The sequence below is a fragment of the Pteronotus mesoamericanus genome, unplaced genomic scaffold (assembly GCF_021234165.1).
Source record: "Pteronotus mesoamericanus isolate MK-2021 breed Mesoamerican mustached bat unplaced genomic scaffold, CSHL_Meso_final contig_164, whole genome shotgun sequence".
Classification (NCBI taxonomy): Eukaryota; Metazoa; Chordata; class Mammalia; order Chiroptera; family Mormoopidae; genus Pteronotus; species Pteronotus mesoamericanus.
This window is the reverse complement of record NW_026555065.1, coordinates 21,699,853-21,718,966: the sequence shown is the minus strand read 5'-3', so window position 1 is coordinate 21,718,966 and position 19,114 is coordinate 21,699,853. Positions and strand designations below refer to the sequence as shown.

The following is a 19,114-nucleotide window of genomic DNA, read 5'->3' as shown; positions in this document are numbered from 1 at the left end:
TTTAGTTTATAGTGCCCCATTTCATCAGAAATATAAGAATGATTTAAATTTTAGGTTCTTTACCTATGAGTTAGTGAATGTGTTAGCACTAAAATGGTTGTGAAAACTCTGAACCAGAAAAATCTGAATGTGCTTATCTGAGTACCTTTTTAAGTTTCCTTTTATCACTCAAGCTCAGTAGTTTCTATTGTAAGACAACTAGTCTTCACAGCTGCCTTAAGCTGGAGTGACAGAGATGAATGTCTTTACTATTGATTTTTGGGAATCTAGTTCTGTTCTTGGTCACTCTTCTGCTCAGCCTGAATGGAGATTTCATTTGTTCGATAAGCAAAGTTTCCCTTCAGGCACGTTTGGTTTCAGATCATATATACAAGGGGGTGGTTGGGGCAACTGATGCTGGAGCTGGTAGTTTGAGCTGGTAGTTTAAGCTGCTTGCTCAGGGGCTACCACAGTGACACTCCTGTAGTGGGTTAGGTTCTGGAACATGTTGCAGTCCATTTCCACAGTGAGCCGCTGGAGCCCCACCTTCGTCGGCGTGAAGAAGAATTGGGTGCACAAGGTGTTTCCAGGCCGCACAGGACCTAACCTGAAATAAAGGAAAAGGTAGGTGCTAATTCTGTCCCAGTTTCATTGCTTCGCTGGTCCCAGTGATTCTGATCCTTCCCTACTTGAAGAGGTGGATCATGATGAAATAAACATCTAAGTACCTCGCTGTTGACACAGGAGATTTTAAGAGGGTAGAAGACAGCCCCTCTATGGTAAGCAATTTCATGACTGAGAAGAGAAATCCTATGCTAAGGGCTTCCAAGCTGCATCTGCTTTTTCTTTTATCACCTGTGACTTCAGTCTGTTTCCACTCTTGGTAACAGCACTGGGGTATGTTTGGAAAAGCTTGAGCTTTGTAACACTTGCACTGCTAAATGCAGTGGGTATGGCTGGTATATTGAGAAGATGTCAGTATGGCAACAGGTGGTGTTTGGAGCCCTATCAGCAGCCTCCTGGCCTGCCTGGGGACCTTCTTACGGTGACTGAGGGAATGAATGGTGCAGGTATCCTTTAAGGAGCTTTGTCCCACAACTGATCCGGGAGACTACACATATCTGATTGAACCTTGGCAGTCCCTTCTCTCAACTTATTGGCAAGAATGTATCACTGAGTTTCATGAGGCTGAGGCAGTGGCTCAATATCAGAAAATCAGTCAGGGACCTGCAGGGCGGTACAAACAGAAACTCGAAACTGGATACTGTATATTCATTGAAGGATGCAGTGGACATAATGAAAGGAGAGGTCATGAAAAGAGATACTTGCAACATTTAAAACCAACAAGGGACTCATGCCTAGACTATACAGGGAACTCTGCACATGAACAAGGCACAAAAGCAGGAACACCAAAAGAAAAGTGGACAAGGAACTTTATAGAGGAGGAAAAGTAAAAGGCTAATAAACACATGAAGAGTTAAATTAAAACAATAAAGAGATATTATCTTATTTCTTATAGACTGGAAAAAAGAGAAAGGTGAGTATTGCCAAGAGCAGACGAATAGTAGGAATACTATTCCTACTATGTCAGGGACTGCTGGAGGGAGTAAGGCCCCTATAGCCGCTCTGCAAACATTCTAGGACTCAGCAGTTCAATTCCTGGGCATATATATTCTTTCCTCCCCAATCAGTTTCAAACAAGCACATAAGGGGACATGTTTGGGGGTGTTCTTTGCAGCAGTATTTGTGGCATCCAAAAGAGGCACCCTGAGTGCCCATCACTGTGAAGTGGAGTGGTAGGAAGCAGGGGATGTGCACTCTGTATTAGGCAGCAGAAACAATGGACTTGGTATATGTGGACAGATCTGAGTGAAAAGAAAAAGAATTAGATATAACATCAGTTATATAAGTTAAAAATATAGGCTCATGAAGCAACAGTGGACATTTAACACATACTAACAAAAGGATATGAAGGGTGGTGGGAATGGAAGTAGGAAATAAGAATAGAAGAGGATATTCAAATAAACAAAATTCAGTCTTGTGGGCGGCATTAGTAGAATGCAGCTTTTGAGAGGCAGCCTACCCACCCTGTGATCTCTAGCACTCGGCCCTGACCCTCTCACCTGCATTCACCACCTGTGTCAGGGCTCTTCTTGCAGGGCAGCAACCAGGGGTCAGGCGAGTGTCTAAGGGGCACAGAGCCTCCCTCACTCCTGTCCCCTGTACACATGGTCCCCAGGATGAGACAGGCCCTAGTCCTTTAGTTTCACTTCAGGGCATATTTGCACTGTCTCCATAGACACAGCAAAAAGACAGTTAGTTACTCCTCTTGGGTCCCACCCTTTCTGACCAGCTGAGATGTGTCAAGGGGCTGGGAAACTTGCGGTTTCTTACTTGTAGCTCCTCTCTCTGTGAATGAGCCCCCTTCCAAGGATGGAGATCACGCAGTCCTTCATGGGAGCATCTAGAGAGTTTTGGATGCTGACTGAAGCCTTAAGAGGTTGATACTGCTCTGCTACCTCTGGCATCTGTGGGAAGAGACAACACCTGGAGCAGAGGTCAAGAACACAGAGCCAGAGTCGCTCCTTCCCCTCCTGGGCACCTGCCCTGTACCCTCCTCATTACGCTCCTATCTCTGCCATCCATTTCCAAGTACCACAGCTGACTTCTTTACCTTTCTACCTGGCCTTCCTGCATTTACTCTCACCTTTGATCCATCATAGACTGTCTCTGAAGGTGCCTCTCCTTCACTTAGAGACCTTGGAATGTTCCCCACTGTGTTTGGTATACAGCTGCAGTTGACACTCAGAATCCTTCATGGTCTGACCCCAACCCACCTCTCCAACCTCATTTATTCTTCCCTTGACTAAACTATATCCAGGCTACATCTGGTACTTTCCCATCCCCCAGCACACCCCCCTCAGATTCCCTTTCTTTGGGCCCTTCCTGCTTGCAGTGGCCTTCCCCTACCTCTGCACTGGAAGCTTACCCATTTTTCAAGGCCCAGTATAAATCCCACCTCCTCCACGAAGTCATCCTCAAATTTATCAGATGAGCTTTAATCCCCTTTACTTCATTTATCCCAGAGTGACTTTGTAGCTCTATTAAAGCACTTACATATAGGACGAAACATTGTGTTTCTCTTACCCAACTATAACTTCTTTGAGGCCATGAACCAAAACACATTTATTTTGGCCAAGGTAGACATGTGGAAAGATGACCAGACCAAGAGCCATAAATCTCTAAAATGTCCCATTTTTATGATCTTGTGCATGTTGCTCTTTAGGACAGTTTCCTCACCTGAGTAATGGAAAACAGTTTCACCTCACAGGGCTTTTGAATTAAAAGAAATAAAGGAGGTGAAAATACATTGGCCTCTGTATAATATGCTAAATAAACATAGGCTATTATCCCAATAAGTATGGAGGTAGCAACTGGGGAGCCCAGCTGTAGGAACCTTTACCTACCCAAAGATTTAAACCTGAATAGCATAGGCAATAAACCATGTCTGTGAAGACAAGGAGCTCTCAGCCTAGCATTTTCTAGTAACTCTACGGCAGAGTCCCCTGTACTGGAGTGTGATAGGCTCTGGTTCTTTCTGAAATGGGGACCTGAGTAATAGCGAATGAGTCATTTGGGGAGACTGGTGCCTACCTCAATGGCGAGGCATGGTCTACAGATGGCGATGTCTTCCTGAGCAAAGCAGCTGAGGCTGGACTCTGAGTATGTTGCCAAAGCGGTAAGTCTGAGGAAGCTGTTCTCAGGTGGGCTTCGCTCAAAATAGGAGTAGGACAGGCTGGTGGTGATTTTCTTAACTGAGACATGTGACAGGAGGAGTCAGTGCTGGTGTGTATGCCCCAGAAACAAGCAATAGTACACACACAACGCAAAGCAGTCAAGATCTCACCGAAGCCAGAAAGATGCCTCATTCCGCACAGCAATATCAAACTTGAACTCAAGAACTCATCCCTCACAACCATCCCCACCTGTACTAACACTCTTGGCAGACCACCTCAGTGGGGTTGTGGAACGGTTTCTTTGAACTAGAGCAAGTTAAGCTCTCTTGGCCTCAGTTTCCTTGTCTAATAACACCTGCCTGGCTGGTGTTAATGAATACTGTAAATAAAGTGCTTATCTCAGCCCCTGCCACACAGTTGTTGCCGAATATATGCATAGTTCTTTCCCATTCTCTGCTTCTTCTCTTTCCCTTTGTCAGAGGAAATAAAGCCATCTTTCATCCTCGAGGAGTCCTCTCAAGTTCATGTTTCCATTCCCAACCTACAGACATAGACCTCTACCCCGGTTGTCGCTGCCCCAGCAGGAGGATGAGGTGTCTCCCCTGCTCGAGTCTCGTCCTCTGCTTTTTAAATCCATGCTCTGTCCTGACCCTACTAGTGCCTAGCTGCGTAACTGTGTCTCAGTCTCCTCATCTGTAAAGTGGGGATAATAATGGTTCCTGCCTCGTAGGGTTGTTGTGAGGATAAATCAGACAATGCACATAGAACATTTAATACCACATTTGCCACAGATTAAGTATAGCTCAGTAAATGTGACCTATAATTATTCTAGTTGATTCTCATTTCCCCAAGGGTTGCATTATCAATTAAAATGCATCTTTCTTACTTGACTTGGAGTGGTGGACATGCAAAACAACATACAGATAATGTATTATAGAACTGTACACCTGAAACCTATATAATTTTATCAACCAATGTCTCCCCAAGAAAAATTCAATTTTTAAAAAAGAAAAAAACCATATTTCTCCTGAGGCTTCAGTCTTTTCTTCTCTGATGATTATTTTTTTTCCAGCATGTAAGCAGATTTCACTTTCTCTCATCTTAAATGGAAAACAAACACCTTCCCTCTACCCAGCCTCTGGCTGACTGCCACCTAGCCTCTCTTCTTTATCCATCCACTCTTCCAGAAAGGACTGCACAGCTTGTCTCAACTCCTCAACTCTCAATCCATTCAACCCCCAGAAAGCTGGAGTTCACCATCGCTTCTGAGTAAGACCACTCTGTCAATGGATGCTTTTCAGCCTTGACATCTCTTGGCCTCTGTTGCCCTTGCTGGATGCCCCCTCCTCTCTTTGCCTTCTTCATCTCCCTTACTCTCTGCTCTTTCCTTGACTGCCCCTTACATGTTGGTGTTGCCTGTGTTCCCTCCTCACTCTTTCTTCTCCTCACAGTCCTTGTTGCCCCCTTCAGCTCACTGATGCCATGATTCTTGGCTGCCCCTTTCTTCTGGGTTTCTTCCCTTTCATCTACAACCCAGGCCTTAATGCTGAATACCAGGTTTAGGTTTCCAGATGCATACTGCCTATGTAACAGGCTTTCAAACCCAACATGCCACAAACAGAATTCGTCATCTTTTCCTCCAAACCTTTCCTTCCCCATTTTCCCTGTTCTGGAGACTTGCCCAAACTGGATGCATTCTCTTCCCACACGCATACACATATTCACAAATCCAATCCAGAACCTTCTTAATGTATCTTCATTAAGAAGGGCTGATAGTTTAGTTTGTCCTTCATTTCTTGATTATTACAAAACAGTTCAACCTCTAATCCAGTGGTTTTCAACCTTGGCTGCACATTTGAATCACATGGAGAGCTTTATAAAACAATCCCAATGCCAGGCCGTATCTCAAGTCAGTTATATCAGACTTTGATGGTGAGGCCCAGGTATCAGTATCTTTAAAGCTCCCCATGATTCTAATGTGCAGCCCAGCCTGAGAACCACTATTCTAATGTAACCCCTTCCATTCCATTCTTCCAAAAGTCCTTTTTTAAAAATGAATTTCTGCCCTGGCTGGTGTGGCTCCGTTGGTTTGAGTGTCATCCTGTAAACCAAAAAAGGTCACGGGTTTGATCCCCAGTAAGGGCACATGCCTAGGTTGTGGGTCTGGTCCCCCGTCAGGTGCGTATGAGAGGCAACCAATCGATTTTCTCTTTCACATTCATGCCTCTCTCTCCCCTGCTTTCCCTCTCTCTAAAATCACTAAGCATGTCCTCAGGTGAGGATAAAAAAATGATAAAAATGAATTTCTGATCATAATGACTCCCTGTAACAACTTTCACCAGTTCCCTGTTGCCCAGAGAACAAAACTCAAGGTGCTTAGCGTTACCTACAAGCTCCTGTGTGATCTGGCCTCGTCCAGCTCTCATACCACTCTCCCCACTGCTCCCCTCCCTACTTCCCCCCTTCCTTAGAAAGGGAACAGGATGGAGAGACTGAGGGAAGAGTGGTGACTAGGAGGCTGTTGCAATAATATACACGAGCTCTATTCCACACTGGTTTTATCTTGTTCCAACCATGGAATTTCTGATTTAATTGATTTAGGGTGCAGGCTGAGCAACAGATTTTCCTGGGTGATTTTGATTACAGGAAAGTTAGAGAACAACTGCTCTTGTCCAGGAAATTTCAACCGCAGAATAACATAGGGAGTTAAAAAAAAAAAACCCAAAAAACCAACAACAGCAATGCCTGGACCTCATCCCAGACCAATTAAATAAGACTCTCTGGGAGGAAGAACCTGTGCACATATTTTTCCTTTTGTGTGGAATACCCATGATGCACTTTTCTGTCCACCACTCTCCTACTCATCCTTTAGTGCTGTTTGATTTACTTGGAGGCAGCCTGCTCTAGATGGCATGCAATGCCCCCTGCCATTGTGTTCTGTTTACCTTATCAGACACTTCTTACACTGCTGCTATAGTCTGTTTACTTATATTGCTGCAATCAGAATTGTGGTGTGTGTGTGTGTGTGTGTGTGTGTGTGTAGCACAATATACATATATTGAGAGAGAGAGAGAGAGAGAGAGAGCATGCACACCAGGGGTTAGAAGCCACCTATTGAGACCCGTGGTGGGAGGCTTATGGCTGCATTTCCCCCTCCCTGGGTGGGATCTGAGGATTTGGGCATCTGACAGGGCTGTAGAGAGTTACCCAGGTTGGCACTGAGCGTGAGAAACAGCTTCTTCCTCCAGAGCTCATCAGCAAGGGTGCCATTGTAGTGCACTGCCTGCACCCCAATTGCCAGCTGCGCAGTCTTCTCCTGGTCACTGGGGTTAATCAGGGTCACAGAGAGCTGGGCATCCCCTCCCAGTGGTAGGGAGGGGGGCGCTTCCAAGAACAAGTACAGAGGATCGGAAGTCTCGAGACTGGGAGGACAGATGCCATTGCCTTCCCAGTGTCCCAGTTTATCTTTCTGGACTTTCTCCAGCACCTCTTTTTCTTGAAGAGATCCTAAGAATGGGATAAACAAAGAGGCCTCTTATTCATGAATAAGACTCATTTACCCACTGCTGCTCAAATGCCAAAGTCACAAAAACTTTACAAACTTCTAAGGCCATGTTTATGTTTAAAAGAGGAGAAAAAAAGGGCCTGTATTCGGCACATCCACTACAGGTACAGAGTGTCCCTCCCAAGTCACTCAAGGGCCAAGTTCTTTTTCAAGTGCTATGAATTTGCCCCTTGAATGGTTGGGAAAGCCAACTTTTGGACAAGTCACACCGTCTCTGATGACAGTTTGGGAGAAACTTGAATCTTTCTAAGCAAAAGAGTTTGAACTTATTCCAAGGATATTCTGGAGCAGGGATGTAACATAGTTACACTTGTGTCTTAGAAAGCTCATTCTGGAAACTGAAAGTTTGGAATGGGAATAATGATGGAGAGACAGCAGGCAGAGGGTCCAGTTAGGAGACGGTTGGAATCCTGTGGACAAGAGAAGATGAAGCCCCGGGTTACCCACAGGCAATGGGGAAGGAGGTGATGAGGCGATGTAGACTGATCAAAGAGGAAGAGACGAGAGTGCAAGACCCATATTTGGAACAAATAGGTAGACATTGGTGCCATGAAGTAGCATGGAGGGAAGAACAGGTAGAGAGGGATTGGGTAAGAGCAAGAACATTGTCTGGAAGCTGGGCTTAAGTGTGTTGTTTTAAAGCAGTAGTTCTCAGCTGAGGGTAATTGTGCCCCTCAGGAGACATTTGGAAATGTCTGGAGACATTTTTGGTTGTCACAACTGGTGATGGTGGTCGAGAGGAGCTGGCATCTAGTGGACAGAGGCCAGAAACACTGCTAAATGCCCTATGATGCACAACCCCCCACAACAAGGAGTCACCTGGCCCAAAATGTCAATAGTGTCAAAGCAGGTTAAGAAACCCTGTTTTATTTGATGCGGAAAGGACTACAACTCCCTGTGGCCTGCATCTGTCTAGCCCACCCCTCCCCCGTTTTGCTATTTCAGGGGCTGAGAAGCCTGGGGTCCTCCCCTGCCTAGTACCTTCAGGGTACTTGTAGTTCTGAGTGATGTCCTCACAGCGGTCACCGCCCACGCCTTTGGTGCTGATGTTGTTGCCAACATACTTAGTGTTGGAGTTGGTCAGCTCCAGTGTCCCATCCTCACAGCACTTCCAGACCACACATGAGGCGTTTATTGCAGCAAAAAGATCTGCTACTGCAGGGGTCAGCCCCAGTGTCCCCTCCTTGACTGCTCTGACGGGGACCAGATCACAGGTCTTCAGGACTGAGGGAGAGAAAGGTCAGAGAGCAAGAGGAGCAATGCCCAGACCTCTGCTTGGGTCAGAGCTCCATGACCTCAGTTCCCATCCTAGACCCTATTTTCCCTCCCTGGGGATCAAGATCCGAGGTAGGCACTAAGCAGAGTTTCTAAGAAGGCATTCAGAGGTGAAATTCACAATGTTTAGTGACAATAATTTTGGTAATGGCCTGTGGCAGGAGCCCTTTCAGAAACTGGGCAGGTAGAACCTCAGAGAAACACAGTGCATAGGGGTTCCTAAGCCAGCTTTGCTGTGGATGTAATAGGAGTATGCCATCTGCACTGAGATCTTATGTATGCCGGGCTTTGGGACTGATCTGTTCCTGGGGGAAAAGAGCCATATTTTATGGCTCCTGAAGATAACTTCTCTGAGCTGGAACCTATCTTGATACCCTCTTCATCTGTAACCAGAACCTCAGAAGTCCCACATTACAAGCTCCTGACCCAACATAACTACCATTTCTTTTAAGACCTTCTGCCTTTCACTGAGGCTCAGTAATCGCAGCCATTGCTCTGAGATGGGGCTAGTCTCCCCACAGCCCTGGGCTGAGATGGCTAACACCTTTGTCCCCTGGAGCCCACTGGCATTGGGTCAGCATTCAGCCAACCACTGTCATTCTTTCCGCTTTTCCTGTTTTAGGGGATGCAGACCCCCTCTGGACAACCTGCTGCTGCTCCTTTCTCTCTGAGGGACTCCTTTAGCCCACGCAGCTCTGCCCAGAGCATGGTAGTCACAGACTTTACCTCCACTTCCCTCAGGAGCACTTGGGTACAGAATCTGCCATCCACCATAACCCTGGGGCAAAGCAGGTCGGGTCATCCAGCACTCTGTGGAAGTCTGGAAGATCCTGAAGGTAGCAAAGGAACAATTCAAGTTGGGGGGCAGGGGAAGAGTCCTGAAGAGATTCTAGGAATAGCAGTTGTTGCTGAAGCCATGGGAGGATGCTGTGCCAAAGCGGTTGCCATGCTCCCAGGAAGCGGCTTGCGTGCTACAGCTGACCTTTAGCATCCAAGGGTCTTGAAGGCCTTCTCTTAGTGCCTGGGCCATTGAGGGTGGTGGGTTCCCACAGGGTTATGCCACCCGGGTTTGGAGCCCTTCCAGTCTGAGACTCCATCCCCTTTGGGCTTCTCACCAGATTTTGCCTCTTTGGCTTTCTCCATTCTGAAGCCCGTCCTCATTGTAGTACTCATCCACAAACAGGCCTCCGCTGGTGGTCTGGGCTGAGCCGAATGTGGTAACGACGCGGGCAGGGATTCCCAGACAGCGCAGGACTGCAATGAGGGGCAGAGTCAGAGGGCGCCAGAGAGGCCAGGGTGGGGTGTGGGGAGTGTCTTCAGTGTCTTCTCTGGTCAGGCACTGTCTTAAATGCCAGGGGACCCCATGGAAAGAGGAGGGAGATAGGCACCAGGAAGTTAGAACTGACACCAGGCACAGGACCTATAAAGGCCACGGAATGAGGTCCACACAAGTTGCCCAGCAGGCAGAGCATGCGGCACGGAGAGGCTGGCAGAGCACTGGGGGCTTGCCCTACTTGGGGAGGACCAGGGGAAGTTTTGGGGTGAAAGTGAGATGGGAGCAGAGTTCGTCAGATAGGCCCAAAATTGCTGAGCGGGAAAAGGAGCAGAAGCTGGTCAGGAGGAGCTGCCTTGAACAAGTAGCTGGTTTCTTGGCCAGATGGTGCATTGGAACCAGTTACGGGAGTAATGATGGTGAGGAAATGCTGCAGAGTGGAGGCAGTAGCTGCTTTTGGAGATGTCCCTCCCACATCGGGGACCAAAGGGCAACCCAAGAGGCAGACACTGTGCAGCAGCCAAGGTGAGCCTGCTCTGTACCTGTGCAAGCAACAGCAGCCAACACCCAGGCCTGCCCGTCACACACAGGTCGCCCTTGGCCTGTGAGCCACTGCCGCAGGATGGGCACGCTGCCCCGGCGCTTGTTCAGCAAGGCCTCTTCCTGGGCAGCCTGGGTCTGGGGGGTGGGCAGGACACTCTTCTTCTTGAGAGAATGCAGCTGTTTGGGGAAACATGTGGATATTATGTGAGTCCCAGGATGAGACAGCTTTCAGGGACGAGGGCATGAGGTGGGGTGAGAAGTTGGTGGGGGTGGGGGGTGAGGAGGGCTCATCACAGTTCTCCAAGTGTGGTGAACAGACCATCTGCATCAGAATTACCTGGACCATGTTAAACCTGCACGTCCCAGGGCTCCACCTTAGCTCCCTGGGTTATAATCTCTGGGGGGATGGAAATCGAGGAATCCACCTTTTTAACAAGTCCTCTAGAAGCCAGGGGTTTGTGGACCACACTGGCAAAGAAAGCCACACAAGGAACATGAGAGTGGCCCCTCACCGGGGGCTGGGTTCCCTGCTCCTTCAGATGCCTGGTCCTGAGTCCTTCGGGGATGTTTGCACCTGGGGTCTGGAGGCCCTCTTATCCTAAACCTCCTCCTCACAAGCTGGCCCTGTCCCTTCCCACCCTTTCACAGGAGAGTCCAGCAGCACAAGAGGAAATGGAGAACACATTGTGAAGGACATTTAGGAACAATGGGAAAGCACCAAGCTACCTTCGTGGTCTGCATATCCTTAGGAATAATTTAGAAATAAAAACAAGTCCCTTTGACCACCTTTGCCTCAAACACTGAGCAAGATGAACCCTACTCCCTCCCTTCCAGGGACCTAGGCCTCCTGCTTAGGCTGCGGGGAGGAGGCAGGTGACAGCAGAGTGCTCTGAGGAATTCCAGGCCAGTTTCAGTCCTCACTGGCTTGAGTCTTGAAGGATGATACCTCTCTTTGCTTTTCTCTCCCCCAGGGATGCTGCTGTCCTCCCCTCCTCACTCATGCTCTTCTCCAGGAACTATCCCTGAAGATATCCAGGGCCACAGAGGGGGGCGGCTCTGCCAGAGGGCCCCCCCTTTCCTCCTCTCACTCACCAAGGCGCCCAAAATGCGGGCCACATGCACAGGGTTGCCCCACTTCTCCACCTGCTTGTCCATGCTCAGCAGGTCCAGGCTGAGGTCCAAGACATCCCCCTCGAACTGTAAGGACCACACAGAGCCGTGATGAAGGGTTTCTATCCCTCAGATGAGCCCCATCACCTTGACCTTCTCCCAGACTCGGGTTTTCCTCCTTCTTTCCTTGCTTTGTTGTCTCCAGGTGTCCCCTGCTCCCCGTGCCTGACAGTGCAATCCCAATAAGGTATAAACTCTTGAAGACCAGGGCTCTGTTGTTTCCTTTCATTTCTATCTTTATCCATTTAGTGCCCTCCTACTGGTCCTGCCAGCACTGACCCACGTGTGCAGGATACCTGGCTCCTGCTCTCAAAGAGCCCACGGTTAAGAATGGAGAGGGACACGTGGCCACTTAGACTACAGATCTCAGCTACGTAGCCAAAGCTGTAAGAGAGATGCCAACCCAGAGCAGAAAGTGCAGCAAAGAGATTCACTTTGCCTTTGGGGACTGAGGAAGGCTTTCCGAAGGCCTTAAAAGATGGATAGGAGCTCCAGGGTAATAAAGAAGGGATGCTATTCCAGGTAGAGGGGACATCCAGCATGCATGTCCATGGGCTGGCCGGGAATTGAAGCCTGAGTGGCTCTTGGGAAAAGGAAAGCAGTGGTCTGGCTGTAAAGGGCCTGTGTGTCATGCCAGGGCATTGGTTTTTATTCTGTAGACAGTGGGGATTTAACAGAGGAGTTTAATTTGTATGGTCTTTAAGGAAATAATTCGGGAAGCTGTAGAGGATGATGTGACATGGTCCTAGGAAAGAGAGGTGCCACATGGCAGAAATTTTCTAAACACATTGCCCCATGACCAGGGGCTTTTGGACCTGTCAGCTTTGACCTGAACACTAAAGGTTATAGGGCAATCACTGTCCCTTCGCCTTCCCTGGAGGCCCCCATACCTGGCCAAAGTCCCAGGGCTCTTCCTGGATGCAGTCAGCCGTACCCAGGTAGATGAGGCCGTTTTGGTTCAACAAGTACTCCCGGCGTTGAGCCTCATTTTCCAGAAACACAGCATCCTCTGGTGAGAGGCAGGCAGGGATGAAGGCCTGTCGGGTGCTGGGCCTGCTCTTCACATCCTGGCCTCTGCCCACCCCGCCCAGGTCAGTTTCTGCTACATGTCTCCCCTTCAGCTCTGGGTCTGAAGAGGACTGAAGAAGAAATTCCTCTTTTCACTGTCCCCAGTGGGACCCAGCCTTTTCTCTGGTGGAGACCAGGGAAAGGGGTCAGAGCTTTTGCATCAGCCAAGGTACCCTTTGTGGTCAGCCAGGCAGACAGGAACCAACCAACCTTAAAAAGCCTACCAGGTCCCAAAAGACACGTGTGGCCAGAGTGCTACAGCCCATGAGAAGATGGCAGCAGCCCAGGGAGCTTCTCAGGGGGCCTGTTATGTGACTCTCACAGGTTCAGTTTTTTTAAAAAAAAATAGTGTTTCAGATAAACCAATACAACATAGGTTGACAGGGGCGAGTGGAAGAGAAGAGCAGCATTTGGCAAGACAGGGTCGTAGGGAGCAGTGAGGCTGGCAAATCAGAAGCCAAGGCATTGGCTTTGCGCCCTCGGCCCCTCCGAGTGCGCGTGCGGCTCCCATGATCTCCTGCTGGTTCCTGTCCTGCTGTCCTCATCGAAGGGTTGGGCTGGGGAGGAGCCCAACCTCTAGAAAGCTGGCAATGGACACTTCAAAGCCCTATTTGCCAAGTGTCTCTCTCTGTACCTAGTGCTGGGGGTAGAGTGGGGAATGGTTAGACAGGTTTCTGGAGACTAGAAGGAGAAAAAGATTGTCAAACCATCCCACCAGGCATCCGTCCGGGATGAGGGTGCTCAAAGCAATGGGAGGATAGGATATTAGAACTCAGAAAGCCCTGAAACACCTGGGACCTAAAATCAGAGCCATATGCCCAAGGAGCCCTCAACTCCTGCCCCTCCCTCCTGGGTATTTTCTATGAAGTCAGCGGACATCACTTCTGGAAGTCACTTCAAGCTGAGGTGTTTGGCCCAGGTGCTGCAGGGCTCTGGGAAGTACATTAGCAGAGCACAGGTGGCTCCATCCTCCTCCTCTCTGCTTGGGTGCAGCCCCCGTTTTATAAAGTTCCCTGCTGAGCTACAGGAGGCCTGCTGTGGAATTTGCGGCTCCAGTCTTCAGTAGTAAGAACAGAATAAACAAGTGGAGAGGAGAAGGACAGATTTACTGTGAAGCTGATGAATTTGAATATTTTGGGGCCCCTTATCAGACCCCTTTTGGACCTTGGGAGGGGTTTTAGCAATTAAAAATTTTGTATTCTCTTACTTTAAGGGGATTTCCCCAAATTATATAAACCTCAGGCCCCACAGAACCTGGGCTCACCTGGTGATAGTCTATGGCAGTCCAGGGAGGAAACAAAGAAGCTTATCCTTTAGGTCGCCTCTATTCCTGAAGTACTTTCTAGATCTTGTAGTGTCTGGTAGCTCTCCCAGGGTCATCTCTGACTCTTATCTCCTGTGACCAGCTAGTCTGAAGCAACCCCAGGGTTTGGTGGTGAGATAAGCCTTTGGTCTCGGAGGGAAGCCCCAGGCTGTTTCTGCCAGGGTCAGAGAGGCCTTTCAGGAAACAGATACCACAAGAACCAGTGCTGGTGCTGCCTTTAGAGGAAGCTGCCAGGCTGCACCCAGAACCTGGGCCCTGAGTATCCTATGCAGCCCAGGCTGACCCAAGTCCCAACTCACCTCTAACCCAGGGGTTAAAGAGCAGGGTGAACTGGCCCAGGAGGCGTGGCTTCCTGTGCAAGACCTGCAGCAGAAGTGAGTAGTGGCCGATGATGGCGTCTGAGGGAGTGGTCACAGAGATGGTCCAGGACTGGGCATCTCTGTCCTCCACCTCCGCACTCCACCTCTTCCGGTCCCCCAGACTGGAAATGGGGAATGTGGCTTGGGTCATGTTGGCCTTGGAAGGCTGCTCTCCTGCAGTCACACACAGATGTATTGGTCATTTGGACCTCTTGGTCACAACTGAGTAATAAAATAAAGTATCACAAAACTGGAGTACGTAAAAAATGGGTTTTGGAGGAGAATAAGGGGCCCATCCATTAATGGGAGTCAACAGAGGGCGATGCAAGCACACAGGTTCTCAGTGCCAATGTACTTACATCTAGACATTCCATAGTCTATAAAATGGGCATGGTAACAATACCTGCTTTGTAGGGTCAATGTGAAGTCTTAATGAGATATTGTATATAAAGACCTTGGCCTAATATCTGACATGGAGGGCAGATGCAATGAATAGTAACAATTAAATATTATATTCAGCCTGGGTTAGATCCTATCTGGGCTTTTCTAAAAAACTGATATAATATTTGCAACCAAAAGAAACCGCCTAAAGATACTGCTGCTGGGCAACTTCTGAACCATAATAAACAATACTCATTATGCACAATATCTCCTCACAACAGCCATGCTGGGTGGGCAAAGCTTCTTGAGGCCCAGGTACCATGTAGGCCATTTGCCCCTTAGTTCCCTGAGGGGGTGATGAGAAAGAACCCTTCAGTCCTGGTGCCAAACAGCTCTGGGCCTGCCCCACTTACCAGTTTGTGCAATGAGGGCCACCTTCTTCAGGACAGGCAGGAATGCATGGACCGGAGCCCGGAAATGTAGTGTGATGGTGAAGGGCTGTCCTCTCCTCACAACAAGGCGCCTGGAGCTGATGTCCTTCGTATGGTGCTCCTCATTGTTTCTTGCTGCCTGGAAGTCACAGCTCTTGATTCCTAGGGCTATGTGGAAGAGAGAGAAAACATGGAGACTGCGGTGAACGTGACAAGTAAGTAAAAGCAGAGACCCTGGAGTCAGAGAGACAAGCATTCAAAATCCTTGGCTCAACTTACTTAGTAGCTGTGCCACCAAAGGCAAGTAACTTAACTACCCTGACCCTCAATTTTGTCTTCCTGAGAATGATCACTCCTCCTTGCAGTGTTGTGGAGATTAAATGAAATAATGTATTTGCAGTAGTCCCTGCTCACCCCTTCTCCTCGGGGGATACATGCCAAGACCCTGGTGGATGCCTGGAACTGGAGATAGTACCAAACTCTATGCTACCAGCTAGTGATTTTCAACCAGTGTGCCACAAGAATTTTTAAACCATGTAATAGCTGACTATTGAATCAGGGGCACTGATCTCTTTTCCCTTAGACTGTCAAATAAAAAAAATGACAATAACGAACACAACAATAGCTGTGAATGAATAAAACTCGTATCTATTGTTTTGTCAGATCAACAAAAAATATAACATTTTTGATGGGCTGCAGAATTTTAGTTTATGTTATGAGCTTAAGTGTGCCATGAGATGAAAAAAGGTGAAAATCACTGCTATATACTATGTGTTTTCCTATATGTACTTATGATAAAGTTTAATTTATAAATTTGGTACAATTAGAAATTAATAACAATAACTATTAATAAAGTAGAACAATTGTAACAATAAACAATAATAAAAGTTATGTGAATTGTTTGGGGGCCATTATTAAGATAAGGGTTACTTGAATGCAAGCACTGTGATACCTCAAAAGCCTTCCTAACAACCAAGATGACTACTAAGTGAGTAAAGGGCAGGTAGCATACACATCACAAATACACGGGACAAAGGGATGGTTCGCATCCCAGGAAGCACATGGGGCAAAATTTCATCATGCTACTCAGAAGAACCTGCAACTTAAAACTTGTGAATTATTTACTGCTAGAAAGTTTTATTTAATATTTTCAGATCACGGTTGATCACAGGTAATGAAACCACGAAAAGTGAAAATATGGATAAGGGAGGACTACTGTAATACACTTAACACAGGGTCAGACCCATAAGTCCCATTACATGAAACCGTTATTGTTAATAATAAGAGCAGTGCTTTTTCCTCATCGTTGACCTCCTGTTCTGGTCCCAAACCAAAAGCAATGAATAAAATCCAGAATCTTGCCCACCACTACTCATTTTTTCTTAGAACGAAATCAGATAATTTCAAGAGCTGGTTCTGAAATCACTAAATCCAGCTCTCTTGTCTTATAAATGGCAAGCGTGAGATCATACTTGGCTGTTTCCCCTAAAGGCTCACTAAATCTACGGTGCCACACACACTAGAACACTCTACGAGGAGTGGGCCTGGGAGTATTAAGGCAGGCTAACAGACAATTCTCGTTTATAATGAGACTTGTTAATGTGCTAACAGAACTGCAGAGGTCCCTGAAGTTTCTGCATACTCTGGGGTCTGCATGATTTCTTGCTTTCTGTCTGCCTTTGCTCCTTTTAGATAGATTCCCTGACTCCCTACTTTCCCTTCTTTTCCATTTAGTCTTGAAGCTATGACACCCTCATGCTTTTCCAGGGCCATCTCCTGTATCACAACCCAGTGAGAACAGTCCTCTTATGATGACCCTGGGTCAAGAATATAGATCCATGTTAATCACCATCATCATATTACCACCATCTTCACAACTATGACCACTAACTTGCCACCCAAACCTACCCTGCTACCACTCCATGGCCCCACCGCCATCACCTCCACCACTCCCAGCACCCACTACCACTCCTTTCCATAGTCACATCACGTCCACCACCATCCTACTTCTTTTCATGAAAACGCATAATGATGGAAGGGCTGCTGACAGTCCAGCAAGCCCCATGCGGAGCTGGCTTGGCTCACCCTGTCCCATGGCTGCAGGCTGCTCTTATCCAGTTGCCCACAGGAAATGCCTGTCTTGAACTGTTGCTCAGGGTTCCCTCTCTGAATCTGTCTTCCAGACAGAAAATGATGAAGGTAATTTTGTTAGCTTAAGAATCTATAAATAGTGGAGTTTCCTTCCACTTCTCTTGTGAGCTCCCTGACAAGTTGCTTCTCTCCTACTCCCTCCCTGCTGCTATCTCTTGGACCGGCTGTTGGGAGGTGACATTTTTCATTTTATCTTTTGTGCCAGGAGGCCCCGGCAAGGGTATGCCTGGCAGGCTGGATTGAGGGGTGAAGTGGGAAAGATCTGCCACCTGGAGAAACCCCAAAAAAACCTCTAAGCCGGTTGCTTCCGTGGCCTCAAGAGACTCTCTGAGATGTTATCTGGATGACACTTGAAAGACCCTGGAAGAGATGACTCCACAAACAGGAGGCCCACATCCAGCCCCAGATCTCAGGCCCTATGCATATCACGGGCTACAAGTTGCTAGATGTTCACGGGCTGTTCTGAGAATACAGAGAGAGAACATGTATGTCTGGGACTCATCTGTGTGAAAGAGATAAAGAGGTAGAATATGTTGGTGAAAAATAAATGTCCTAAGAACAGAAGCCAGAGCCTGCCAAGCTCTGGGACACTCTATCAGAGGTTTGGAACTATGTTGGGACCCGGAGCCTACGTCTTTTCTATTTCTGCTTGTCTAGTCACCAAGGAGATAAGACACAGGAGAGGATCTCCTATTTGGCTGTCTTTGACCTTCTAAAGCCCAGCTTTTGATTGGGCTTCTGAGACTGTCACCAAAAGCACTCCCAGGGTGGCTATACTGACCTGCATGTATGGGGGGTTTCTATAGATGGATCCAAGAGAAGCGACAAAGAATATTGGTTGTGAGTGGGGAGGAGAGCCGGGGGGTGGGCTCAGAAGGCGATTTTTCTGCTGTTGGCCCTTTCATACTTTTAAAACTTTAAACCATTACCTATTTGAAGAATCATATAATATTAAAAAATGAAGCTGCTGCCTTCTCACTTCCTCCCCACAAAAGATTCTTCCTGAGAAATTAAGAGGTAAATTGTTCATTACTTAATGATGATATGATGTTTACCTGGAAAATATGAATCTGCTAAAAAGATTATAAAGGATAACATAATCTAGTAAGCTGATCTTAAGTTTAATACATTCTCAATAAAAATGCCAACAAGTTTTTTCTCTGACACTAGAAAAGTTTATTCAAAGGTTCAAAAAGAAATTTCTAAAAGAGGAATGTAGTATGACCAGGCTTCCTAGATATTAAGACATAATATGACATTACTGTAATTGAAAAAAGTACATAGGCCAAATGTATTCATTAACTATGTGCTAATTATGGCAAATAAAACCCAAGTAATATCTAGCAAAACTTTAAATGTCTATACATCTGAATCACTTCTAGATATTTTATCATGCAAAAAACAAAAACATGTATAAAATGAAATACATACATGTATACCCATTGCACTGGTAGTTACAATAGCAAAATATTGGAAACTGCCTAAATGTCCATAAATATGGTACTGGAAAAATAAATTGTTACACGTGCCTTCAAAAGATACAAGTATAAAAAAAATGAAGTAGCCTTATATAAACTGATACGGAACAGTCTCCAAGCTATACTGTCAAGTGAAATAAGCAAGCTGAAAACAGTGTGAAGAGTAAGATACCTTTGTATACAGTGCATGTGTGTTGTTGCGGGGGGGTGGGGGGATAATATATACGAATTTACTTGTGTTTATATAGAATATTTCTGGAAAGTTACTGTTTCTGGTGAGGGGAATTCAGTGCCTGGGGGAAGGTTTTTGTTTTTTCTGTATATCCTTTTGTATCTTTATATCATAAGCATATATTATATGTTGAAACAAAAACAAAAAC

The 19,114-nt window shown here is 47.0% G+C and overlaps 1 protein-coding gene across 2 annotated transcripts; it reads right to left on the bottom strand.

Annotated features, from left to right (window-relative positions):
• Positions 1-263: 263 nt before the first annotated feature.
• On the bottom strand, positions 264-17,215 carry EPB42 (erythrocyte membrane protein band 4.2). 2 transcript variants are annotated; one of them, XM_054565108.1, is made up of 14 exons: positions 17,105-17,200; positions 16,905-16,908; positions 15,088-15,273; positions 14,234-14,467; positions 12,433-12,551; positions 11,465-11,569; positions 10,372-10,549; positions 9,672-9,810; positions 9,283-9,386; positions 8,263-8,505; positions 6,924-7,223; positions 3,634-3,794; positions 2,374-2,507; positions 264-586 (listed from the first exon to the last, which is right to left on the bottom strand). In XM_054565108.1, the coding sequence occupies exons 1-14, from the start codon at positions 17,198-17,200 to the stop codon at positions 424-426; spliced, it is 2,166 nt and encodes a 721-aa protein (XP_054421083.1). In that variant the 3' UTR covers positions 264-423. The 2 variants fall into 2 exon arrangements, with proteins under 2 accessions (XP_054421083.1, XP_054421084.1); XM_054565109.1 differs by lacking the exon at positions 16,905-16,908 and having other exon boundaries at positions 17,191-17,215.
• Positions 17,216-19,114: the final 1,899 nt, after the last annotated feature.